Raw genomic sequence first — 27,416 nt, forward strand, 5'->3', positions numbered from 1 at the left:
TAGTATTTAACGCTCTATTAATTGTGAAAAATCCATATTCACTTTAATCAGGCCCTTAGGAAGAAAACTGGGATTACAGGTCTGGTATTTGGGATGTTTATACAGCCCTTAGCTTCACAAGTAAATTAGCTCTTTAGTTGTTTACTATTTAAGTTATTTATCACGGATCAAATCTGGTTACGGAGTTCAAAAAGTGGAACCCGTAAGTTTTAAAAAGAAATAACCTTATCACTATGAGTGATATTGATCAAATGAGAATTAAGAATATTTATGTGTTAGACTACCTAAAAATGTAGTACTTCATCTTAAAATATAATTAAAAATACTATAATTTAACTGTATTTATCATACGGATATTTCCCGGGATCCCGGGAAATGAGAACCCCTTGTACATCATACATCTTTGTACATAATGTACTTTACTTCATTCCAATATACTAACAACAATAATGTGAATTTACTTATTTATTTATTTTACTTCACTTTAATGTTGTGTATTTAGCAGAAAAAATAGGGGATTTTTATATAAAAGTACATTTATTTTTTTCAATCGTCAATAACATTTTTTCTATAGTTCAAATTGTTGGTTATTCTTATAGATATATAGTATATATGTATGTGTGTGAGGAACAAACAAAAATGAATATATATATATATACAAAAAAGAAGAAAAATGGATTTTTATAATATGCCTTCTTCCAATTCTATGAAGATCATTGTTGACCTTAACCTTGTCACTCCAGACGGGAGTTTTGCAGATATCAGAATTTTGCTAAATCCAGCGCAGACTAAAAGATTTACTTTTTAACTTTTTTGCTACATTTTCGTTAATATTTATTCTAGAGACTTGGTAAATAAAGCATTGAAAAGGTCAACAATCATGTCATGTTCCAAAACTTTTTGACGACCCTGTAGCTCTGACTCGTCCACACAAAATGAAGTTAGACCTTTTTTTTTTTTTTGAAAATTGTGTCTGGATTGCTTTTCTATTCTTTAATTCATTATCGTTCATTTCTATCTACAAATTATTCTACTTAAACCTTTGGGCGTCTCGCAAATTGCCAAAGTTTTGTCTTTATCGGTTTAGCGGTTCCGGATCTTGAACCGCTAGAACCAGAACCGACAAATTGAACTGAGGTAGGAACTAAGACCCGAATATATTGCTTTTCGGGCTCGGTTCTTGTGCTTTATTTTCTATATAGAATGTATAAAGAAAACCCCAAAAAAGGATTTTAGTTATCATTCTAGTCATCTTTGTAGGCTTGCACAAGTGCATTGGAGACTTTAAAAAAATAATTCACTGAAACAAAATGTTCCTGTTGACTGAACACCATCCAAGAGCCGTAGCATCAGGATGAAAGAGCCAAATCATCAGCATGAAATAACCTCAGCATCAAGATAAAAGAGTCACAACATCAGGATGAAAGATTTGCATTTGGCTCCGGAGTCGCGGTTTGCCAATCCCTGGTTTCAAACGAATTTTAAATTAGACCAATTTTTTTCTTGGAGGCCGATGTAGATCGAATTTTAAATGAGAGTGTTTTTTTCTTTTGGACCAATCTAGATCGAATTTTCCTTTGAAACCAGTTCAGACTAAACTTCTTTGAAAGACCAAATAAGTTCAATCTTTTAAAACCAGTTGGGTCTGAACGCAGTCTAGGAATTTCGAACCGAAATCCAACACTAATATAACTATATATCTAAAGGAGTAGGTGCTATAATTGTTTTTTTTTCTTGTCATACTTATGTACTTAGATACTCAAAAGTATATGCATATGTGATGTTTTTGTTTTTTTCTTATTTAAAAAAAAGGCCTATTGCTGAAAAAATAACAAAACAAAAAAATATATCTACATAAGTAGGGAAAAAGTATAATTATTGTAATAGTTGAAAAAATTACAAGTTTTACCTCAAGAAAAAGAAGAAAAAACCGACAATTATTATGGCTCACTCTCTACTATATTTATATATGCTATACCTATGTTATATGCCTTCATGTCTCTTAAAACCAAAAGAAGAGGAAATTATGCTTCAAAAGTAAACAATGTCTTTGCAAAAATAATAAATACATAGTGGGTAAATACCTTTATAGAGAGGTGTAAAAATCTCGTTTCAAGTACCTCTGAGCGTGTAAAATTATATGTACATAGTATATGAGTTTGTATTTATCATGATAATTATTTTCATAACAAATAATGAGTTGGTCTAAGGTTTGGGGGGATTTAGATGTAGGGGTAAATAGTAGGAGCTCATTTCTAACGAGCTCAAAAGTTGCTATTAAGAAAATAAATAATTTTGTTCGTAGTGATGTTAAAATGTGTGGGTAGACACAAGAAGACGTCTACAAGATAAGGGGTTAAATGGGGTGCATTTTATTTATTAGGATGTACTTGATATACTAGGTATGCATCATGGGATCAAAATGAAAGTACTGCAATAGCAATATTATTTTAATTAATCGTAAGACAAAAAGAATGCCCTTAGTTGGTAAATAAAAAAGAGTTTGCACTCCAAAATTACAGAGGTGGACAAAAGTATTTACCAAAACCTTAAAAAGTGTATCCTTTTTTCTTTTTTTTTACATAATGGAGCAGAGATTTTGAACCAAAGTCATTCAAAGACCACTTCTTTACAGATTCTAATCACTGTCATTAGCATCACAATCAATATGGCTAGGTTCTGCATAATGGATCTTTTGATACCGTGTAAGAAGGTTAAGTTACGCTTTTTGGTACCACACGGAGTATTCTTCATGCCCCTGCCACCTTGCAGCTATTTTACAAAGTTTCTTTGGTATTTTGTGATGTGGATGATATCCTTCTAGCTTTTCTTGCCGTGTACAAATCGTGGATTACATTGAATTGCTGCTTCTGAACCTTTTTTTTTTTTTGGAAGACTAATTGCAAAACTTCTTTAATAAATGGTATTTATAAATGATTTGGCTAACAATAAGGCACCGAAGTCAGTTGAGAAAAACCTGTGTAATGAATTTACATGTAAAACAAAACTTGTGTAAATACTTCTGCCTAGTCTTGTGTCAATCTTTTTTTATTCGGTCCAGTCCAGTCGTTGCACGATCCCTATCCATCTTTCGGACAGGTCTTTCAGACTATCGGCCCTTCGAACTATCAGTCCTAAAACTTGTTAAAAAAGAAGAGATATAGTTGAGTAACGCCATCAAGGACTGAGCTTTATATATTTTGATGAATGATTTTAATCACTAAGCTGGACAGGACACAGAGTAAACTGTCCTAAATATGGACTGACACAGCAATACTTCTGCCCATCTCTGAATATTCCCTGCCTAATGCCTGGTGTATTCAAATAGTGGTCCTATTCGGTCTGCCCTTAGTAAGGTTATTGCATGTTGACAAAAAAAAACCTCCTTTAAAAATATGATGAAATTGATTGTTAAGCTCATTTGATTTTTGGTGAATGAGTAATCGAATAACCCTTTCCTATTCAAAGTACTTACCAGTGAATCTACATTAGAAATCATTCTTACCTTCATTTAACCAAACAATCTTTCTTCCTAAATTAAACAGAAAAAGGCCCAAAAATAAGTTTGTAGTAACTATGGATTGGTTATTTAATAATCGTTCAAATCTTAACACGAGATAATTCTAATTCATTAAATAAACATTTTGTAAACTAATAGGAGAGGAGGCAGAAAAATCGACAGCTGATAAAAAATACAAAATAGTTAATTAGGTAAATTAGTGGGAATAACACTAATTTATTCGGGTTCCTACTTGATTTTATTACGTCACCTAGGTCAAAAACTAAATTTGGACAAGTAGTTTAAAAACATCATACTAATACAATATATATAATTTATGGCTTGTAGTTGTAAAGTCATTAATTTTTTTGATTAAACATGTAATTGAATACATATTATTTGAGTAGTCAAGATTATACAAACTACGCATTTTTGAAAAAGGAAAAAGATAATATCATATGAGGAGGATATGATTATAAATCTATCAAACAAAATATATTGAATGAAATTTGAGTTTCAATGTTCACAAATTATAATTAATTAACACTCATAAAGTAAAAAAACTAAATAAAAACTAAATATAATAAGGATATGTGGTCCGTCAACACATAAACAAGCTAGAATTATATTTATCAAAATTGAATCTGAGTTACACTTTGGGCATAATATCCTTCAATCATTACAATAATTTTGGTAGAAGTAACAAAAAAATCGTAGTTTTGAATTAGTCTTTATTTAGAATTGAACCCTGCAGTCCCGTCTCTAAAATATAGTTTAGTGTACGCCCTTGGACTGACACAGTACGACAAATACTAGTGAAAAAATTATAAATTGATCGTTTTTATTTGAATGCCCATACTTGGTCAATATAAGTTTCTTGAACCCAATAAAAATTGAAACTATAGCCAACATTCTTGGGTACATCCTCTATTCCTAGAAACTTGAATAAAAAGCCTAAAACTGACTTAAATATTGGGTCAAATGTACGAGAATATATGTATGATGCAACAAAATAAATTATTGTACTTTTTCCTATTCTAGATTTTTGTGTTAACAGAGCACATATTAGCCTATCTTATCTTATAAGTACATACATAGATACAATATATAATACGTACTCTTTTAGAGTAGAGTACATACATATTAAGCCATAAATGTCATATGACATTCATAGATTTTTTATTTATAGTGTACTTATATATACACTTCGAGTGAAGTGTATAAAAACGGTTTTTTACTTCTCCTTTAGATAGATTATGAAATTATATGTATGTAGAGTTTGAAATGTGATACATCCATCTATTTGGACGAGCCATCGTTCAACGAACTATAACAAGATATATAACTATCTATTATTGTTGAGATCGGGTCCAAGACGACCAAAATTGTATTTTGGTTCGGTTCTTAGTGATTTTTATAAACATATTTGTACCGATATTTCCCTCCAGACAAAATACCGAAATTTAATTGTTTTCAAATCGTGGACCGATTCTGCCTGACTTATGAGTTGTACAAATGTGATTTATTCATCACATTTACCTTCATATGACCCTATTGTAGGTCGATGTTTACCATTTTGTGAACAAAACTGACGTCATTGACTCATCAATAGCAGTGATTTTCAAATGGGACTACGTGTACTCCCTGGGGTACTTGAGATTTTGAGAAATAAATATGTTTAAAATTAGCATCAATTCAAAAATATTCTGACCACAGATCTAGGATCTGACACTCCCCCGCTGCTTCTATTGTGATTTTTTATTGCCATTTATTGACTGATATTTCGGTCCAGACAGTAGAGCGGTTTTTTTTGGGGGTTTTTTTAAACCGATATTTTCTGCCTCAATCTAGGAACTGATTTTTCTATAGTATGCTGTCAGTCCATATTTATTTAGTCCAGTTTAGTCTTAGGACGGGTCCTTCGGACTGTCAGTACTAGAACTGACTTTTTTTTTAAATAAATAAAGTTGAGTGACGTCATAAAGGACAGAACTTTATAAGCTTTGGAACGCAGATATACAGGACTGAAGTCTTCAGTTCTACATAAGAATTGAAACAACTCTAATGGTTCTACCTCATCCTGATTTATTAGCAGTGAAATTATGTTCTATGCAACACGTTTAACTTCATGTGACGTTATTGTAAGTCAATGGTACCATCTGTTAACACACTTGACGCCATCAACTATTATAAATGAAACCAATGTAAATTGATTTTTTTGTACTGACGGATCCATAATGAACTTTTTTTTTAGACGAGTATAAATAAAAAAACTTCTTTAAAGGGTAAAATTATTTTGATCCACTAAAAATCCCAATGGTTTCATACGGATCTAGGGTTTCCAGACTAAGACCAAACACTAATATCTACCTATTTACGTACATAGTATGTGCATAAAGGAATGTCCCATCTAAAAAAATTGTCAAATTTATGATTGAATCCCCTCAATAAATTTGGGAAGAGAGGGAAAAAAATATAGACATTTTTTTGTTTTTTTATTAGTTACAAAGATCCAGGGGTGAATTCCCCAAAAAAGAGCCTTTCAATTGAAATATCAAATACATATATGTATATTTTCCATATCATTATTGGCCACTGATTTCAATCTATCTAAATATCCCTATGTTTTTTTTTTCAGGCTGTATCACGACACTACTGTGTAGAGCTTATTGGCTATCATCAACGGGAATTCAAAGCTGCAGGAGGAGATGAAAAGTGGTTAAGTCAAGGACTGAGTGCAGTATCTGAGAAAATGATGAAGTTGAACAATGTGAATATCATTCTGGCTCATCGACCCTGGAGACTCAGTCAACATCACATAAAAGTAAGTCCTTTTTAGTGTTCATAAACAAAGACATTAAAAACACAAAAAAGAAAAGAAAAATATATTGTGCGACTATTATTAGTATTAGGGGGCTCTAATCTTGTTATAAAAAGATTTAATATTATAGCACATAAACGAAACGTTAAAATGTATTCTAAGCCATACGGATAAATTAAGCATACATCTGTATTTATTATTTATAAATGCTTTGTTTCTCTTTAAATCCATATTTCACACACATATCAGGTTCATAAGTTAAGTCATAATTTAACCTTGTAGATATGGCTACAAATCCTAAGCATTTTTTACCCTGCAAGTTTTGTTGTTGTCGGTAATCTGAACAGTTTGTGTTCTAAATCTGTTGTCGTTCTTCATTAATGATTGAGGAGAGGAATGTTATGGATGAGAGCAGCTTAGTTGTCATAACATTTATTTATTTCATCTACAATCAGCTGGGGGAAATGAGAAGGTAGAGAAGGAATTAACCAAGGACATACGCAAGAATTACTCGAATGTCGATCCTTAATTAGAGTTTGAGTTCAACAAGGACTTATAAGAATAAATAACTCTACTATAAATCCGCAAGGTTATTCAATCTTTTATGAGCAGACAGGTCTTAAATAAAATAGAATGTTGTAGGAAAGGAAGTTAAATAATAATAACAACAGCTGATGAATGGAAAATCCCTTCTTCAGTTTAACAATTCCAAAAAAGCAGGTCAGCTAAATAATAAGAGACGATTTACATCAATGGCGATACATATGTTGTATATGTCTTTCTTGGTTGTAAAAATAAAAGAAACAAAAAATAACCTAGACAGCCTAGTAGTCAATACGTTTCACAACAGCAGTCGTAAAAGGAAGGAAATCAATACCAAACCCCCCTGGTACAGACAGATATAGGCGATGACGCTCCTCAATTCTACTCTGAGTCGAAAAGGGACTTTAACATATAACTACCCAGCAATTTTACTCATTTCTGGAGGAACTCACTCCCTAGTTATTAATTTATATTTAGATGTTAATTCTTCAAGAATTAAATAGTTATGGCAACAGTCTTGAAAAATTACCAAATCCTCTTCATGTTACGAACTAGAGAAACCGTTTTTGCTTTCTCTGACATTTTTGTATACACATTTACGTAATTTTTTTTATTATATATATCCACAAATTTCTAAGCTAGCGCCAACCCCGAACAAAAATCCTTCGGACATTTGTGCAAGTGATGTTAAATACATTTTTTAATTGACAAATTATCAAACTATCAATACCTATTTTAGTATTGGAGCCGGTGCAAAAATAATAAATATCTTTACAATAGTAATATACAGCAAACAAACACTTTCATAGATGTAAAATGAACTTCATATCTTGTCTCATTTCAATATAACCATAAATCATGAATGTTTTGTCATTCAATGTCTAAAAGTTTTGACAATTTCCGCAGGACAATTGATCTTGTTCACTTCTGAGTCTACATATATTAACATCTATTTAAATATATTTGTACACATATATAAGAAAAATAACAAGTTTTTCATGTTTGTAATTCAAAATTGATACTGTATGTAGTTTATACATAACTTCATAGTTGAACATTTTGTTTAACTCTATAATGCCCACTAGTTTAATGCAGAACAAGGGTTTTGAAATCAGAATCCTTACTCACTCATGTGTGTTTAAAAATTAAATTGTGTTTACAAAAAAAAACAAAATAAAAAAAACGGTCAAAATCCAAGATAAAAAAAAACATTCAGATTCTTAATTTTTTAGTCTGAAATAGCGAATGTGTATTATTCAATGTAATTGATTGACTGTTTTTGTTGATGTTTTTTAAAGCCAAATGAAAGATTTTGTCCATATTTTGCCTCAAACTTAAAATAAACACGTGTCTTTAGCACTTTTTTGATGTTGTAATACGTTTGCAACATTGGAAGGTCATAAGCATAAAAAATATCTAGAGCGCCGAAGATTTATTAATTATCGACTCGATATAAAGTTAAGGGTTATCGGGTAAATTTGTACTATAATAATCAATTTTTTTTTCTTTTGTTTCTCTTTCTATATTTTGCAGGGGCAAACAAAAGTTGCCGTGATCTTACGCAACACTAGCGTCCTTAAGCAATCTATACTTTTTATTGTCATATAGTAATGTAAATCGTGTGTATATTTTGTAATTGGTAATTTCTTTTGGATTTTATTTTCCTTAGGTGTTCTCCTTATTATTTAACTCCTGAGTAGTGAACTTCCTTTCTTAATACATTAAAGTATATTCAAAATCTAATTGAGGGTTTGCTGTGGAGTTACAATTGTAAGTCCGTGTTGGACTCAGAGTATAATTGAGAATTAACAAAGGAGTAAATCTTGCCAAATTTGTTGCTTATTTCCGTGTCCCTAGTCCCAGCTGATTGTAGCTGATCAAATGAAATGTCATGACAGCTAAGCTTCTCTCCTGCAAAACATTTTTCAAATTTTTAAGCTTACCATGTTGATTTTCGGTTCCTTTTTTTAACATTCCTAAATTAAATATGATTTTATTCACTACTCATATGTAAGAAATTTGTATGATCCATTGATGTGTTATACAATATTTGCTATTCCCTCTAGTCTCAAACTGCTCAAATAGTAGACTCCAAGACTGCAGTATCTAATGTAATACGTATGGCGTTATAGGGTTAACAAAATCAGATAAAGGGATGTATCAATCGAAGGAATGGTTTATATTATCATGAGTTAAGCATGGATGATAACTTTCACCCCCCCCCTGTATTCAAAATGTTCATTCATCTACTCTCTGAGTAAATAATCACGGAAAATGAGTATTATATGATATACATAATCTTTAATAAACATAATATGATAATGATTTCGATCAATAATTATTTTTCTTGGTTGAGCGATCTCAGATATATTATGATCGTTGTCGTACATACACACATATGTATATTAGGCTGCCTCTTTTTTTTTTTTTTTTTTTTGTACCACATTAAACCATATTTTTATTTTCATTCTCTCCATCTGTTCTAATAGTGCAAATATCCATGTGTCCATATTCGTGGACTAATTTGTCAATATAGAACAAAAAATTTGATGTACAAGGGTCATAATTGATTATTAATTAAAGTCAAAAAATATGGTGTAAATTGTTTAAGTTTGTCCGTACGTTATATTTTCTTTTTCTAGCTCGAAATTGGAGACAGCGACAGCAACTAGTTGAAATTCAATGATCGCTACATTTTGATGATAAGGTTATAACTTTGCTAAGTAGTGAAGCAACTCGCAAAAGGAAGAGAGAGTTCAGGGGCATCCACAAGTAAGGGGGGAAGGGGGTTCTGGTTTGCTGAATTTTTTGAAAAAAAAAAAAAGAAAATTAAATTATTTTGAAAAAGATTGAAGATATTAAATTTTTTGGAAAAAAATTCCAAAATTCATAGCTTTTCTCAAAACTTGAGATTTTTTGGAAAAAATAATAAAAAAAAACTGCTGCTAACAAAAAAATCAAACTTTGAAATGGAAATTTATAATGTAAAATTCAAAAATTTAATTATCCAGTGAAAGATAAAAGTTCTTTAATTTTGGTGGGCTAAAGCCCCTCCAGCCCACGCCCGACGGATGACCCTAAGGATGTGGACTCAGTGGAACACAATTGCTCGAATAATTTTCCACGTTGGTTTTTTGACAATCATTGGAGTACTATACTTATATGTATTTATGTATATGTATAGTAATTTTTTTTTTGAGGAGTTAATGAAATTGATTACAAAGAAGTTCATCTTGATTCTGTAAGGAAACTGTAATGGTTCATTGTAGATTAAAAAAAATTATGTGTGCTTTAGTTAATGAGAAATTATCTCCTCTGGCCTCATCCTTCTGTCCACAAATCGACTCCAAGTCCCCCTCCTTTGGTGTACTTCATAAGAGACAAACTCAAAACCTCCTCCTCGTAAAGAACCCTTGTATTGACTTTCATCCTTTTTTCCAAAGTGCTAATTGTCCAAATATTTCGAGATAGTTGAGATCTAGCTCTTCTCAATCCAAAAGTATATTGTTTGCATTGCGAACTAATATCCACATTATCAAATTGTAGCGATTATTGAATTAGGACTATCTGCTGTTAATGTCTCCAATTTCGAAATAGAAAGAAAAAATAAGTCGTGCTGGTAAACTTATAAATGTACCGAAAATATTATCCAATCCGAAGTTTTATTATTGAGGGAACAAATTCTGAAATGGTTAGACTAGTCAAAGTACAACATTGATTTTTAAGGGCCACCCTAATGTATGTATATATATATATATTGAATGCTATGTATATGCCTATTAAATTGTAAATTACATATATGATCTTCATTTCTCCTTCCGTCCTTACTTATTTTGTATATCTATATTTTACATTTGTTACATAAGGAGTTAACAAGCGGAAACAAGGGCGATAATTGGTCCATTTCTGAGGTCGTTGAAGCTGTGACCTTATTGTGCCACTTTCACGCCCTTTCTTCATTTTTAATGGGATGCGTTACGATGGAAGAGGCCATTAGGGAAGAAACACAGGATGAAGAAACTCTACGTCATTCAGAAGGAACCTCAACAAAGCCAATAGGTAATTATTTCCAATTAAGAGAATATTTCTTCGAATAATATGTATCCCAGAGATTATTTACACATCTCGTCATCATTTCTAGATACCTTGTAGGGGGAATACATAGACAAACCTTATAAGAAAGAAAACGTGAGCTACGACTATATTATTACAGTGTTATCGTCAAGGAGTATTTTTACATGACAATTACGAGACAAAGACAAATTGAAAGCATGTTTTATCAGACTAAAATAAGAACTTTATTTTCATGGCAAAATAATGACGAGACTGAATGTAACAAAACAATACGAAATGAAAAAATATCCAAAACAATTAACTTTTTTTAAGATGTATTTTAGAAAATGGGAACTTTAATAACTGTATCAACCTCTCAGATGACGTTCCTTTCGGGGTCCCCTTTTGCAATCTATGACGGCTCTAAATATGTTTATTAATGTACAAATATGTTTTAGAGCAGTCATTTGTGAACCATTCGATAATTTAGAAAATGTTTGTGGAATTGTTGGAAATGTTAGAAAATATCTACAATACCATTAATTAAATATAAAAGTCGATTAATATTTGTATATAAATACCATAACAGAAAAGTGTTATATAAAAGGTTATGGAGAGACAAAAACATATGACGTAATAGGAAGAATGGAGATGCTTATTTACAAAAGAGCGTTTTTACTTGAGTATTGAAGAGGTTGGCCATCTTGGGAACTAGCCAATCAAGCCTTTATAATAACGATAGCCTTTATTTAAATTCAGACTTTGGAAAATGTTCAACTATTGCGGTGTATTTGGATGTTCAAATTGGACAGGTGGCATCTTATTTACATAATGTGGTCCATAAATTCACTGTTACTTTTGCAAGAATTGGATATTTATATTAATTTATTTCAATTTTTTAGTTTGGAATTGATTCAAAGGAAAGTTAATTGTAAAAATCTAGGCATTTCAAAGATATATTCAGTATCTATTAAATATATTTCATTCAAATAGTACATGTGTAAGATTGCAATAACAAAAGCATATTTTATTCAATTTAAGTACCAACTATGAGCAATTTGTGATGTCAGTGTAAATGTTCTATGCATATATTAGTAAATAATTGAATTCAATGCAGGGATGCGTAAATCATGCGCTTATTTGTGACGTCAGGGGGGAGGAAAAGAAAGGCTAATAATCAGTTGCTTAATAAGAATAACATATCATAAAATGTGTACTTAAAAAATAGACATGCTCTTTGTTTCTAACATCCCGTTACATACATTATACAACTATTAAGTTCTCTCATTAATTTTCCATCTTTGTAATCTTTTACATTAACTAGTTCCTGGATTAGTGGAGCGTATGAAGGATTTGAATGATAAGAGAGAGGAATTGGAGCTATCTGAAATTATTCGTCGCTATAAAGCAATTGAGATACAAGAAAAAGAAGAGGAGGTACGTGACTCGGACTTTTACGCCGTTCTGGCTGAGCAGAAATACTCCAATACTATTGCAGCCTTAAAAAAGGAAATCCTTTTGGATGTGGATGCCACGAAATACACAACGCATCATGACTATAGATTCATGGATTTTGTACAGAGAAGTGATGAAGAGGAGCATCCCATATTTTTGCTCAGAGTGAGTATAGTTTTTTTTTTTTTTGTTACACTACTAATGGCGAAATTACGACACCATGATCCGTATTTGAACAAGGAAGTATAATGCGTATAAATGTAAAAAAAAAAAAAAAAGACCTTGTAGTTTATCCAAAACAAGTAACTCAAAATCAACATGGTCATGTGTCCAATATAAACCTATTTAAAAAAAAAATCCAAATTACTTTTTCGCGAATCTAATATAAGCTGCAATCATCTAGCAGAGAAAGGAAAAGCACACAAATATATGCGGGAAGATACCACGATGTCGATCATCAATTCAACTCTTAATTAGTCCAACAAGGGCTTTACCTTAGAACTCGTGCTGTGTCAGTCCATATTTAAGATTGAAGACTATGGGTCCGTTCCGATCCAGCATATCAGTTCCAAAACTTATTATTTTTGGTCCTTGATGACGTGACTCAACTTCATTTCTTCTTTTTTTTAAATCATTTCTAGTACTGAGGGTACGAAGGATCGACAATTTAAGGACCATTACCCATAGCAAGTTATTATAGGACTGGTCCTAAGACTAACATAACATTACTTATAACTACCCAACCAATCCTCAGTATTACTCTTTATTTTCCATGAACTCACCCCCTCAGTAATTAAGTAATCGTGATAACAGCTTTATACAATAAAAATAAAAACATTTTTCAGACTCCAACTACAAAAAGTATAACACAAGTCCAAGGTCATATTTTATACAACTATATACAGCGGTGAATTTAGAAAAAAAAATGAAAAATTAATTTTTGTCTGTCAATAAAAATAACAAAAAAATTTGATAAATAATTTCAATCATCCATAGTTGTTCAGAAAAAACTGCAATTTTTTGGTAAAAAATTTCTAAAATTAAATTTAAAATATAAAATTTTCCGGAAAAAAATATCAAATATTAAATTTTTCGGATAAATATTTTAAAAATTCATAGCTATTCTCAAAAGCTTTTCAATATTAAATTTTCATATCAATTTTGAATTAACAATGTAAATTATGGGAATCATCTGGTGTGGTGTCATTTTATTTGGGATAAAAGATTTCAGATAGGCAAGGAATCTACTCAATCCAACAGGACAACGTATAGGGTTGGCAAATGAAGAATTATTTTCTTTTCTTTGTTAAAGGTGTTGTTACTTAGCTACTTTTCCATAAATTACGAAACGCTGAATGACTTTGAATGAACATTTCAATAGCTGATTGGTTTTTTTTTATAGATAAGAAACGCAACATTATTTATAAATTATTTGAGGACTTAATAATGTACATTATGCTTCTTGTTATTTTCTTTGAGTAATTTTTTTTTGGGAAGGGGGGTGAATAGAAGAAAACAACAAAACATGTTTAGTAATGTAACGCAAGAATCTAAGGGGGATTCTCGGTAGGAGTTCAGAAGACATCGTCCGTTGTCTATTTATTTATTACAATTTTCAAGTCATCTAACCTATCAACATAACTTAACTTAGAAAAATAAATATATGTCTCACTGAGGAAGTTAATTAAAATTATATTAAGGTACTCACATTAGAACAGGCTCTTAGGTCGTGTACCTTTGTATACAATCACAAAAGGTCCAATAGTATGCCTTTTATAAATCTTTGTTTATAACATGTGTAGTTTGTTACTGATAATGTACCGGGTGGAACGAAAAAATATTTACACTTTCAATAGAAATTCAGCAATATGTATTTCAGCAACGAGTTGTACTAGGTACGTCAATAAAATAAAAATACCTAATATAATGTCTTGGCTATACTAATCATCCATGTAGCCCACTTGGCAGCAACGATTGCTTCCAGGTGGTCACGGATGGTCTTGCGCCCATTGTTGATGTAGTCCTCAGACTTGGCATCCCAGTGCTGGTTGACAGTGCCCTTGGGGTTGGTGATATTTAGGTGACGGACGATGCAGGCTTTGGACTCAACATGCACCCAAAAAATGAAGTCCAATTGGTTGGCATCTGGTGAGTAGGGGGGGGCACATTTTCTTTGGACAGAAAGGCAAGTTGTCCTCCAACCAATTTTGGAACTTTGAACCGGGTTCATGTTAGAGATCCTCAACTGCTTTGTAATCTCCGTTGGTCGTCCAAATTTTTTTTTTGTTACACCCGGTATACGTAAGTCATAAGATACTCTCAAGAAAGGGACTATAAGTGGATTGAAATAATAAGGAAATAAAATAACAATTACCGAGTGGTCCATTAAAATCCGAATACTTTTTTAAAAATTTAAGAAGATATAATTTATTAATTAACAATAGAATTTCAACAAACTTAATTCCTTAAAAAGATGTGTGCCTGAGCACTCTTAATCATTAATGTAGCCATCCTTAGCGTCAATGAGGGCTTCCAGGGGGCGGCGAAATGCCTGGCACCTACTACTAATGTACTCCTCTGTCCTGGCGTCCCAGTGCTAGCTGACAGTGGCTTTGAGGGCCTCATCGTTTAGGTGAAGGACACTAAAGGATTCCTCCCGAGATGCACCAAAAAGGTGTAGCCAAGGGGTTTGGCATCAGGGCTGTAGGGGTGTCAAAAGAGTTAAAACAGATTTGAAAAGACTAATTCCAAATAGTCTTGTAATATAGGAGATGGGTTTATTTTATTGCTGGTGTCAAAAGTGGCCTCTCAACCCTTACAAGGCTCTTTTCACCCTCTTTTTTAATAGCTCTCGGGACGGTCTGGTGTAAAACCGCAAGATTTTTTTGATACGCCCTCATGGACTTGAGGTGTTTAGCCTAGGCTTTCTTGACAGAACCTGTCGTTCGTTCTCTGAAATGTTGCGTACTTGCTACAGACTAGACAGTGGTCCTGCAGAAGCCCAAAGGCTTGGAGCGCGCAAATGAAAATTCGTCCATCACGTTCAAGTGTCATTTTCTCGACTTGAACGTAAGCTATAGAACTTAAGCTTGTTTTGTTTTATTACTAACTTTTTATACTTTGATAAATGGAAATATGAATTAATTTTAATCACTGAACCATTATTGATGATTGAATTAGTTGTTATTCAGATTTCAATGGACCACCCGGTATGTACACTCAAAATAAAACCTTGATTCAAAAATAATAACAGATGGTAATTTAGTATAGCGCATGTAGAATAAAACCCATTATGTTTCTTTACAAAAATCACCTCCCTCATAATAAAGCTAGTCAAATCATAAATATAGCAGACCTACCTATCAGAGTTAATGTTCTTCATAAGTTTGTAGGAAGTCTCTTTCCTTAGAATCTCTTTTGGTAAGACTACATACACTGAGCAGAGTTGGGAAATTAACAGCATTAATTAGGATTTGACTTCATACTAATTTAGTGTTGGGTTTGCAGTTTAGATATCCTAGACCCGTACGAAGCCTTTAAAGAAGTTCCATCTGAATCGGTCAAATAGAAACATTTGGTAAGGATTGGTCCCATAGAAAAATCGGTATTAGATTAAATTTGATCTACAGTGATTTTATTATTGAATTGTTGATGACTTCATGTTGTTTTTTTGACTGTGTTAGTATGGGGATACGTCAATATACAACATTGAACAAATGTACATAATAACTGCAACTTCTAAGGCCTTAAATTTAAAATAGAAGCATCATGAAAAGCTCAAAATCTTACTTAAAGTAACCCCATACCGACACATAATAATTTGCTCATATAAAAGTGAATAATGGGGTTTTAAAAACTATATGATCCTTTCTGATAGAGTAAAATAGATTGAATTTTTTTTTTTTTTTTTCCCATTTCTTCATTTTTATATCAACCTGATTTTATGTTGACACTTATAAACGATAGTGAAATAATTTTTTTCTATAAAAAAGGTAATTTAATTTCTTAGCTAAACAAATCTGAGTGCATTGAAAAGAAGAAGAATGAATGGCTCTATCAAGGGTCAAAAATTAGATAATAAAGGTAAAAAGGTCAATAGTTAAGATTTAATGGAATTTTACAAATTCAATTAGACTTATTGTTTCAATTAGTTTGAAATTCTTTATTCAAAATTATACATTGCATTTTTTGATTGCACCTGTTGCAATCTACAACTTGAACACAATTTGTATACAAATATTAGTACTGAGAATCGGCCCAAGTCTGAAATTATTTAGTTATGTCTTAAATTATTTTATCCATGCCGATTTGATTCGTATTCCAATCTTAATCTATAGACTGATTTATTACCAAGAAATGTTTATTATTGACACATCTCTATTATACAAATTTTGAGAGGGGGTTAAGAGTTATTTTTTTACAATGTTTCTATAAGCAATGTTGTAAACATAAAACATAATTAGGTGTTGATAGTTAAGAAAAACATTGTCCTAGTCGCTACCATGATCACACAGTACGAGGATTGAGATACCATTTCTCCTTCCCACAGGATTGTTCCAGAAAGGCATCGGGGAGCAGACTACTAGACTCTCCACAGGAAAGGATTATATTTTTGTTTGTTTTGGAAGGTTTTTTGAAAAAAAAAAATCAAAAAAATTATTATTTTTCGATAAAAATAAATCTATAGCTATTCACAAAAAAATTTCAAAAATAAAATTTCAAATATTAAATTTTTTGAAAAAAAATCGAAAATCCATTTACTGACAATTGTTGTTTTTTTTTTGAAGAAATTGATATTTAGGAAAATAAAATTTCAAATATTAAATTTTTTGAAAAACAATTTCAAAACTCCAAATCTACTCATAAAAGTTTTGAAGTATAATATTTTCTGGAAAAAAATCAAAAAATCAATAGCTATTTACAAAAGTTATAATTATTATGTTCCTAAATGTCACTTGATAAAAGTCAATCTTTTACTCATCATCTTCAAGGGGGGAAGCTTATTTAAGATCAAGGCTTAATATACATAATATGTAAATAAATTTTTTTATTCTTGAGTAGATGATGGTTTTTTAATCAACCCAAACTCCATGTTTTTTGTTTTTGCTTTTTTACTTTTTGTTCAATATATTTTTATTCATATTTTGCAAAGAGCGGAGTAATTAGGAATTTTTGTTCCCTCTATCTAAGTATCTTCATTTTATTTTTGTGATAATTAGTTACTACAAATAATGATACTTTTTGGAGGGAAGTTATGAATTAATATGCATTGAATATGTGGGAGGGGGATGATTATTTTATTACGAGATGCGATGTACAATGTGTTCCTACGAATCATGGACGAATTTTCCCAATATCAAATTTATCAAGATTAACAAAAAACTTATATAGACTTTATATAAACAATTCAATCTCAAAGTGACCACACTTGGCCTACCCCATGATCTCGATATCATGCCTTGCTGGTTTCTCCATGTATTCCTCCGACATATCAGCCCACTCCCTCTACAAGGCAATTTTTAGGGCATCCGAATACACATGAGAGGTTGCAAATACACCGAGTATTATGGCGGAGGCTGAGTGTTTGCTGATATTGATAGGAGGCACTTCTTCAGCTTTTTAAGGTTGGTAGTGAAACCCTTAGGGCAAGAGAAGATGCGTGAAATATCCTTATAACTCATTCTCGAGTCAAGAAGCACAGATACACAATTTCTTGTTACCTTTATCTCGCTTTTATTTGGTCTGATGAACAAATTTTTTTCACAATAATTGTTTGTTTTTATTGATACTATGGGAAAAAATCGGTAAACTATTTGATAAGTAAACAAAACCCTTCCAAAGTTTCATTTACGATTTGCTGGCACACGTTGTGCAAACTTCCAACCAAAAATTCCTCTAGTAATATATACAAAATCATTACTTATCTTGTTTCTTGATTTTAAGTTATATGTAGTTCAAATAGATTATAAAAAGATGCCTTAATCTTTAATTCTTCTTTTATTCAATACCCCTCCCCCCCCCCTTGAGTATATGTTTCTTATCAAATTTGTCGAAAATAGAAAGCTTTTTGCCAATTATTTTTTGTTGTGGTCACAATTTTAAATAAAAACTTTCAATATTCAAAATTTTGTATTTCTTGACAAAAAATTTTGTAAAATAGTTACTATCTGGGTCATTTTATTTTTTATATCTTCTCCTTTATATTTTTTTAAATTCAAAAATGTTTGTTATTCGGTCAATTTTTTTCTTTCCAGGAAGTTTTTCTTGACAATTTTTGTTTTGTTTTTGTGGTCACCATCTTTTATTGAAAAAATTTTAGTACTAAAAATTGTGTCTTTTTTGACAAAATTTTTTGTAAAAAAACTTATTATCTTGGAACTTTTTATACATAACTTGTTTTTATATTTTTATTTTTTAAATTTTAAAAGGTTAGATGGTCAATATCGTCTCTTCCCATAAACTTTATCTTTAAGCTTATAAAAAAATAATTGTCAAATTTTGCTTTTTGTCACTTTTTTTTAAATTGTCATATAAGGCGTTTAGTATTTCTTTTTTTGTCAAAAATCCCATAGTCCCATTTATTTAAATTCTTTACTTGCTTTAGTTATTTTACAAATTGACAAATAGTGTTGTTTTTTAATGAAGCATATAAATAAAATAAATGTTTTTCTGGCCAAAATTTGTGGTTGGACAAATGCTCATTAATTCTTATTTAAGACATTTTTTTACTTCAAATGCTTCCGGTCAAATTGGCTATTAGACAATGCATCAAATTAGTGAATAAAAGAGTTTAAAATAAAATACAGACTCTCATTTATTGGATACATAGTGTTTTTTACTCGAAATACTGCTAAATATTAAATTCCAATAATACTCTTGTTTTGTTTTTATGCCGTATAAAACGACAGAAATATCATATATTTCTGTTATTCTTATTTACTTCTTTATTGTATATACAAATTCATTAATATTTGTTCCTTATAAATTGATATAATACGAAATTATGTTATAAAGCGGTGTTTATCAAACTCTGGTACACTAGTTCCTTTAATGATGTGTGGAACACGACTATCTTTTTTATCCATTCTCAGCTTCGACTGTCAAAAAGGAAAGGAAGGAAATGGTAGATAGTCTTTTGTATTTTTTTGCCTGTTGTTGCCAATTATAAATTATAATGTGGAGAATAGTTATTAAATACTATGTACATTGAATTGTTAATTTATCAAAATAAGTATCTATGACTCAGTAGGATTGATAAACAAAGGCCCTTGATTGATATAAATTAATATCAAAATCGAAATCTAATGTAATATATTTTTTAAGCTCATAATACGCAGAGTCGGCTCCTTAAAATCATACAAGAGTCAACTTATTAAAATTATACACAGAAGTGAACGGACATACACTTCTCAGGAATTGAATAGTAGATAACGCAGAAGAAAAATAAATCTTATTCTTCAGAATATCAATTGCAAAAATACAGTAAGATTTCCTTTATATAAAATTTAAATAAATGAGTTTGACTTTAAATTAAGGTTTAGCAACAAACTAAAGTACTCCCTGGCTCATCAAATCATTTTTTTTTTCCTCAAGCTGTTATGATTATTTTGTATTTCTTGAGGAGGGAACGTCATGTAAATATTGAGTTAGTAGCAACGTGTTATTGTACAAATGAAAAACGGAGATTAACACGAAGGATTTGTTGGAAAATAATCTTCTATATTATTAAAGCAATGTTTATATGTTAATCGACGCCTAATATTTCCAGGCAATTCCAGGTACTCCCGCAAGTATTCATACAAATAAAAAACATTAAAACAATTTTCATTGATTTGTCATAATATGTTACTTATATCTAAAAAAAAGTCCAACTTTTACCTTTGTTTATCGTTCATAGTAAGAAACATATTTTTTTATTTGGATTTTTCGTGGTGGTACTTTGTTAAATGAGAGAAAGAGAGACACGCAGGAATTAAGTCTACATATATAATATGACGACGTTTTATTTGCAAAAAAAAATATATATATAGATATATGTCTATTATATTAATATATAAATATAATTTTTTTATAAACGCCTACATTTTTATTTTGCAATGATAGGCGGTACTTATGTTATACTACTTGTGTGTGTATAGGTACATATATACTAAAGGGAGTTGAAACGTATTTCTAAATAACGACTCACTACTTTGTTAGTCAACTTCTTCCAAACCGCTTCTCTCTCTTTCTCTCTTTCTACTACAGCTATTATTCTTACTCTTATTGTGCCGTGAATGCTTTATAAAATATCTACCATATATATATATATATATACGTGAAACTTGGCGATAGAAATCTCATTTGATTCCACTTAATGTATAATAAATACTACTACAGAATAGAACATTATCTTATCATGTTTTAACAATTTAACTTTTTCATTGTATCTATTGTACTCCAGGGCTCCAAATACATACATTCATTTCTTGCAAAGCGTTGATGATTCTTCCCAAATGGACTCGGAAGAAATAGAGTCGATATTTGCATATATATTGTACATGTGATTCGTCAACATAACATCAGCTTGGAATGGTTTCCGTGAACATGGATGATTAAGCTAAAATAATTGATTAGTTCTACTCTTTGAACAAACATTTTTGATTTTTTGGGTAGAAACGTATGTAGATAAAATTAGGAATAGAGACAAGTTATTCTTAATGAGAGTTTGGATTTGTGAGGCAGACGTCTTTTGAAAATATAAAACTTTTGTAGAAGTATTTAGCTGCTACAAAAAGAGATGTGGTTAAGTTATCCTTTGTATTGAAAACAAATTTACACTTTTCAACGTAAACCCTACTTTTTTACATCAGCTGAGTTAATTGAATTGGGAAAAATCATATTCCAACAGGAAGACGAAAACTAACTCCATATGGGGATTATTCACTCGTTAAAAATGAACATCTATTCTCTTTTACAGTATATTTTCTACTATATCCATGATTGTTAACAGCTGAAATTTATATCAAGATTTATTGCAATCTGTTGGTTATACGGATTGAAGCCTCAGTTATGAGATACTTTATTACGATTGATAAAAATTCAATACGCAATCTTCAACATAGAAATAGATTTACTTTCATTAAAAAAACTGCAACTTCTAAAACATTATATATAAAATAGAAATTTCATTGATAAGCTAAAATCTGTTACTATAATATCTCCATAGAGACAAATAATATTTTCCTGATATAAGAGTTCATTATGGTCCGTAAAAATCATATGATCCTTCTTATGGAGTAAAATAGCAAAAAAAAAAAAAAAAAAATTCTTAATTTTTATCCCAACAATCCCAATGCTTTTATTTTGACACATCACATATTTGCTTAGACAATTTGACAAGATTGAACATGTTAAACATTATATTATAACAACAAATCCATTAAATACCCTTTTTTATTGTATTATTTTTTTCTGTTCTTTGTTAACTTACCTTTATAGGTAGAGCTTGAATTATTAGTACCTATACGACTATACTTATATTCATAGGTGCCTACTTATTTCAGGGAAAAAGATGATAAATATGTCAACATTATTTTTTTGCTTTTTTATGAGTATTTTTTTTCTTTCAAAATTGACTCTAAACAAATTGTATCACGATTGAAGGAGACCCCATTTTAGGGGGCTTTGTATAGTTGATATTTTTACTACTACTTAAAATGAGCAAATTTGCAATAAATCTTCATGAAACTCCATCAAATGTCTCTAAGAATAAAAAAAAAAGACTTAATGTCTTGCTTGTAGCAAATCATAAACACTGATATTTGAATTAAATCAATGTTATATGTACTAAAAATCCATAAAAATGGTTAGATTTGTACCCTTTATATGTCACCAATTAGGGAACAGAAAATTAGGATTTAGAAAAGTATCTAATTCTTTCCTTTGTAATAGTGATTTTGTATCTACAACAATATGGAAATAAGTTTGTAGAACGATGTAATAAGATTTTTTAAATAGATTATGAGAGTCAGCTATATAATAAAACTGGGCCAAAAAGGGATACATCTTAATTATACAGTAAGGTTAAAGTCCTTTTATTTGTTGGTTCCATTTTGACACACTATTTTCCTTAACATTCATGCAAAAAGGTTTTTCATTTGTATACAACTTTGTTGTTTAGTTCTCCAATATATACAACATCAACAATTGCTGACGTCACGTAAAAACCTTATATATGTGGTTGGGCAAAACAAGAATGGATCGTTTAAAGAAACGTCATCATAAAAATTTATTTTCGGAAAAAAAAAATACTACTTCTGGATATTTGGTCAAAATTGAAGTTGACCAATAAAAAAGTATTCTTCTCTCCACGCCTATACGTCTACTTAGTGAAATGTGACTTCAGCCTCGATTTGGACTTGGTTAAAAGATACAAATTTAAATAAAGTTTGAGTTTCATAAACAGCCTACTTTATTTCAAAATGTCCATTATTTGAGCACTTTTTCCATATGATGAAAATTGGGAAATTTGGGTATGATATAGTAAATAATAGACCACGATCAATTTAATTAACTTATATAATATGTATCTAAATTGAAACACATCAATTTCAGACTTGTCTTACACTAAAAAAAATCATCCCTACCTTCTTACAAGAGAAGGTGAAGTTACGAATAAACTTCATTTGAAAGTTTAATAAACAGGGGCGTCCGCCAGGGTTGGCTGGAGGCTTGTAGCTCCCTCCGAAAAAAAAAAATATTCTTAAAAAAAATTAATGTTTGAAATTTGGATTTCTAAAAATGTATTTTTATATGAATAACTGAGGATTTTTAAAAAATGAATTCAAAAAATTTCATTTTTTTCAAAAATAAAATCTTTAAATTTAAAGTTGCATTTTTTTGTCTATACACATGGCGTTTCATTTGAAGTTAATCTGTTATATATATTCAAATTTTCCATTAATGAATTACATAAAGAAACCATATTTATGAAATAAATCACGTAAATCATAAATAAATCTCTTGAATGAAACCCGAGTAGCTATTTTGTAGACTTACGTAAAATAAACTGATTGCAATGTACTTAGAGATGGTGTAAATGAAGAACTCAGAGATATCTGCATTAATCACTTGATCTTCTGATCCCTCTGGTATATATTGCATCGTAAAGGCATAGAAAAGCACAACTCCTATGTTACAAGTACAATTCGAGATTTACGAGTCAAATCTAGTAACATGAATCCTGTGAATTCATATGGACCCATAAATAGAGTGTAATACTAGTCAACTGCATTTATTTAATTAGTTAAGCACATGGATATACCCATTTCCAAGGTTGTGCATATAATATGCTAAGTTAATATAAAAACACCATTGAACAAAAATCAAGAAAAGGCATATATTCTACTTTTTTTTACATCATATATTCATAGAAATTAATAATTTATAAGCATATTGGAGTCTTGAAGGCGTTGCATTTCAACTTCTGGCATAAAGTAGATACCAAAGAGTGTTTACTTTAGTGCATAAACTAAATTTAATATACGATACTTATATTGGCACAGATATGGTCTTTTAAATACAATCTATCAATGCAGACATTGTTCCAGCTTGCTTTTGTGTTGACGAGTCACACGTTTATATCTATATTATTTCTATTTCTAGTTATATAGGTACATTTTTTTATTCTTACATATTATATACACTAGAGTGAGTCAATTTTATTAGTCATCCATCACCAGAAGGCACATAATTACTTATACATATATTTAATAATCAAAAACACTCCTAATTGCTATATATTATGTATAAGGTCATGAAATCTTAGTGAATTCAACCTGTGTCATTCTTCTCTTTTGTCGTTAGAAAAAAGAGATGGCTTTATTCAATAGGCGGTTTACTGACGTCATAATTTCCATTATAATTGAAGGATTGTTATTTTACAAAATAAAGCGGAAAAATTTATTATAAATCTTGATTAAACTCCCTCAAATGGGCTAACAAATAAAATAGACATAATACCTGAATTGGATATTAATTAGCGTTTACTCTCATGTCAAAATCCTCAACCATGACTACAGATGACTTACAATAATAACTCTGCAACAAATCCTATTGGAAACTCTACTTATTGTATGGACTCACAAGAAAGTTCAATTATGTCTTGAATATAATTGAATGAACAAGTAATGGAAGTTTACCACACAGGAGTTAAATAATAATGACAACAGCTGAGGAAAAAAAAACTCATTCTTTAGATTAGCAATTGCAAAAAAAAGACCTCGGCTTCCTAAAAATACACACGATTTACATCACTATTAATAAGAATAATTTATAAATAGAAATATGCGATAATTATTTGAAGAATACGTAATCTACACTAAAGCCATTCTATTTTAGGTATCTTTGTGTTGAGGGCCACATATTGCGACTTGAATTATTGATCTAAAATGTTATTTTTTTATTTATTCTGAGTAATTCCTATATGTACGGGGGTGGCCAGAAAAGTTTCCGGTCTAACAAATTTGGAAGACTTTTTTTTTTAATTTTTATTTTTCAACAGTCTCCTTGTAGCTATACACACTTCTCCATATGATGCTCCCAACTCTGTAAGCTGCCGAAATATTACTCGGTCTTTTTTCTCGGAAAAATAATTGTTCACAAGATGCACAATTTGTTTTTGGCTCAATTATCCGAGTTTAATTGATTTAGACGCGTCAAATTGGAATACAACAAGCATTTATATGTTTTCTATTATTTGAATCTATTTAAAGGGGACACTTTCAAAAATAAATAAATAATGACAGCTACTTATTGGGATTTGTTTATTTTCATAAAAACACTACGGCGAAAATGGCTGAAGCTTTGGGCAGTAACTTAGGACAGATAATAGATAGATGTAACTTGCTTTTACTCACAAGTGCTGCCATCTTCACGTTGATGATAGAAACTTTTCAGACAATCCTCGTATATTGAAATGCATTTTGATTGTTGAAGTGAAGTTCTTGTTGATCTGTGGAAGAACAATATTCTTATTTTTATGTAGTTTGAAGCGGAAAATGAGAATATATATGATTATTTACTATTTACTTAGTTAGCAACATCCATTTTCCCCACTCCTCCTTCTTCTCTGAAAAGAAAAAGAAAAATATGGTTGTACATAGTTACGTTATGTTATAGGGTATTGGTACAATGAAAATGATTATTTATTTACATACATGAAGTGAATAATGGGGTGGAGTTGTATTTATCATCCAGGATTCTATGTATTTATTATTTTTACTACACAATAGTTTTTTACACCTCACTTTCTAATATCCATATAATTAGTTTTGGGTATTATTTCCTGGGCTCAGATTGTTCTATAAACACAACTACTACTTACTTTCATTGTTGTGTAAAACATGACCTGAAAAAAAAAGATGTTGTTTTTATTTTTAGAGGGGGGATGAAATAAGTAAATATATTTACCACTTTAAAACCGAGTGATAACTCTTAGAAAGTCCACAGCTATAATCCAGGCAAAATACTTAGAATTTGTGAGCAATTAAACAAAATATTTCTCATTTTGACCTTTTTAGTCTGAAAATTGTTCCTTTTTCTGAAATAAAGAGCATCATAAAAAAGGATTATAATTAATTATACACTAGATTTGATAATTCCTTGATTATATTTTTGGAGAAACCGGCAAAGAGCCACTTGTTTTGGGAGGGAAAACTATTTATGTGATGAAATCAAGGTTATAATTAGATGATTGGATTTTGGGGAGCTAGATTCTGACAATAGCCAATGAGAGAAAGGGGGGGATTTGGTGCAAAATTGACCTTTGAATAATCCCCATTGAAACTTGCAATAGAGAAGGAATATTTTTGTGCCAAATTGTAAAATCATGATCTTCCATTATAGCAAAAGTTTAGATGTACAATCAGAGGAGGTTATGAAGCCATGGTCCTGCCTAACAAGGCTCCCGGAAATCATGACAATTATAGATTTTGAACGGTCTTTTTGTATGTTTAAAACTACCAAATCTGATTGAAGTAAGAAATTAACGGAAGAAAATCTTTTGAAAACCTTGACTTTATCAATAAATTATGATAACACTAATTACTTTAAAATATCCTTATAAAATTTATTTTTTTATAGAAGTTTCACTACATCAACATTATACAAAAAATTACATCGTATACCACACAATCATTTGAAATAAAGAAGGACCCTTATGTCTATCAGATCTTCTTATTCAAGTCTGAATATTTTGACTTAAATGCGGTTTTAGTCTACTTTAAATATACAAAAATTCTATTTTTATTTTATTGTTCATTATCTTAATTATCATTGTTTTTGGGCATTGCAGAAAAGTGCCTTGCATAAGTGGTAATTATCATTCTAATAATAGCACAAATTTATATGCAAATAACGTATTATGATGAGTAAGACACCTGCATAAACAGGCAGAAGAAAAAAAGAAAGAGAGGAGAAATATGTTTGAATGTAAACCACGAGATGCGACCCTAAGTAAAACATTTAAATATTTTACTCAAAAAACACAAAAAAAATTATTTTCTTTTAAAAGAATGAAGTTGAAAAACTAGGCGGAGTGATTACTATTAACTACTCTAATTACAGTCATTAAAAAAAATGAGATCCACCCTGTAATTGAACCAAATTAAGTTTATAAGATGCCTTTATCTTATGTAGTATGAACCTTTTGTAATGACTAATGTTTTAACTTAAGGAATGTAAAATGAAAATACATACATTAAACTCCATATTATTAGCATTTTGATTGCAAATTCTTTTACTTTTATGATCTTATAGGAATTTTGTTGGCCTGAGCATGGATACTGCACAATGAGTCGTTTGTTGAACGAGGAACTTGCGAATCTCTTGGATAAAAAATTTAATCTGATGAAGAATCTAACGTATCGCTATATTGGAAAATTTCAATGTGTGGATACACATTTGTTCCGTGAAGCTGCATGGAATTACATTCAATGTCTTGTAGGTATTCGGAAGGATGATTATGACTATGGACGAATCAAACAGCTTTTAAACAAGTAGGTT

General features: G+C 30.5%; 1 protein-coding gene across 1 annotated transcript in view; it reads left to right on the top strand.

Annotated features, from left to right (window-relative positions):
- The window catches only part of Sesn (Sestrin), a 433,167-nt gene that overhangs the window by 401,204 nt on the left and 4,547 nt on the right, over nucleotides 1–27,416 (top strand). The window contains exons 3-6 of the mRNA XM_040719400.2: nucleotides 6,138–6,323; nucleotides 10,730–10,922; nucleotides 12,241–12,536; nucleotides 27,171–27,409. Of these exons, the coding sequence (XP_040575334.2) occupies nucleotides 6,138–6,323; nucleotides 10,730–10,922; nucleotides 12,241–12,536; nucleotides 27,171–27,409 (914 nt within the window). The remainder of the gene's footprint in view (nucleotides 1–6,137; nucleotides 6,324–10,729; nucleotides 10,923–12,240; nucleotides 12,537–27,170; nucleotides 27,410–27,416) is intronic.

Source organism: Lepeophtheirus salmonis, chromosome 9 (assembly GCF_016086655.4).
Source record: "Lepeophtheirus salmonis chromosome 9, UVic_Lsal_1.4, whole genome shotgun sequence".
NCBI classification, from domain to species: Eukaryota; Metazoa; Arthropoda; class Copepoda; order Siphonostomatoida; family Caligidae; genus Lepeophtheirus; species Lepeophtheirus salmonis.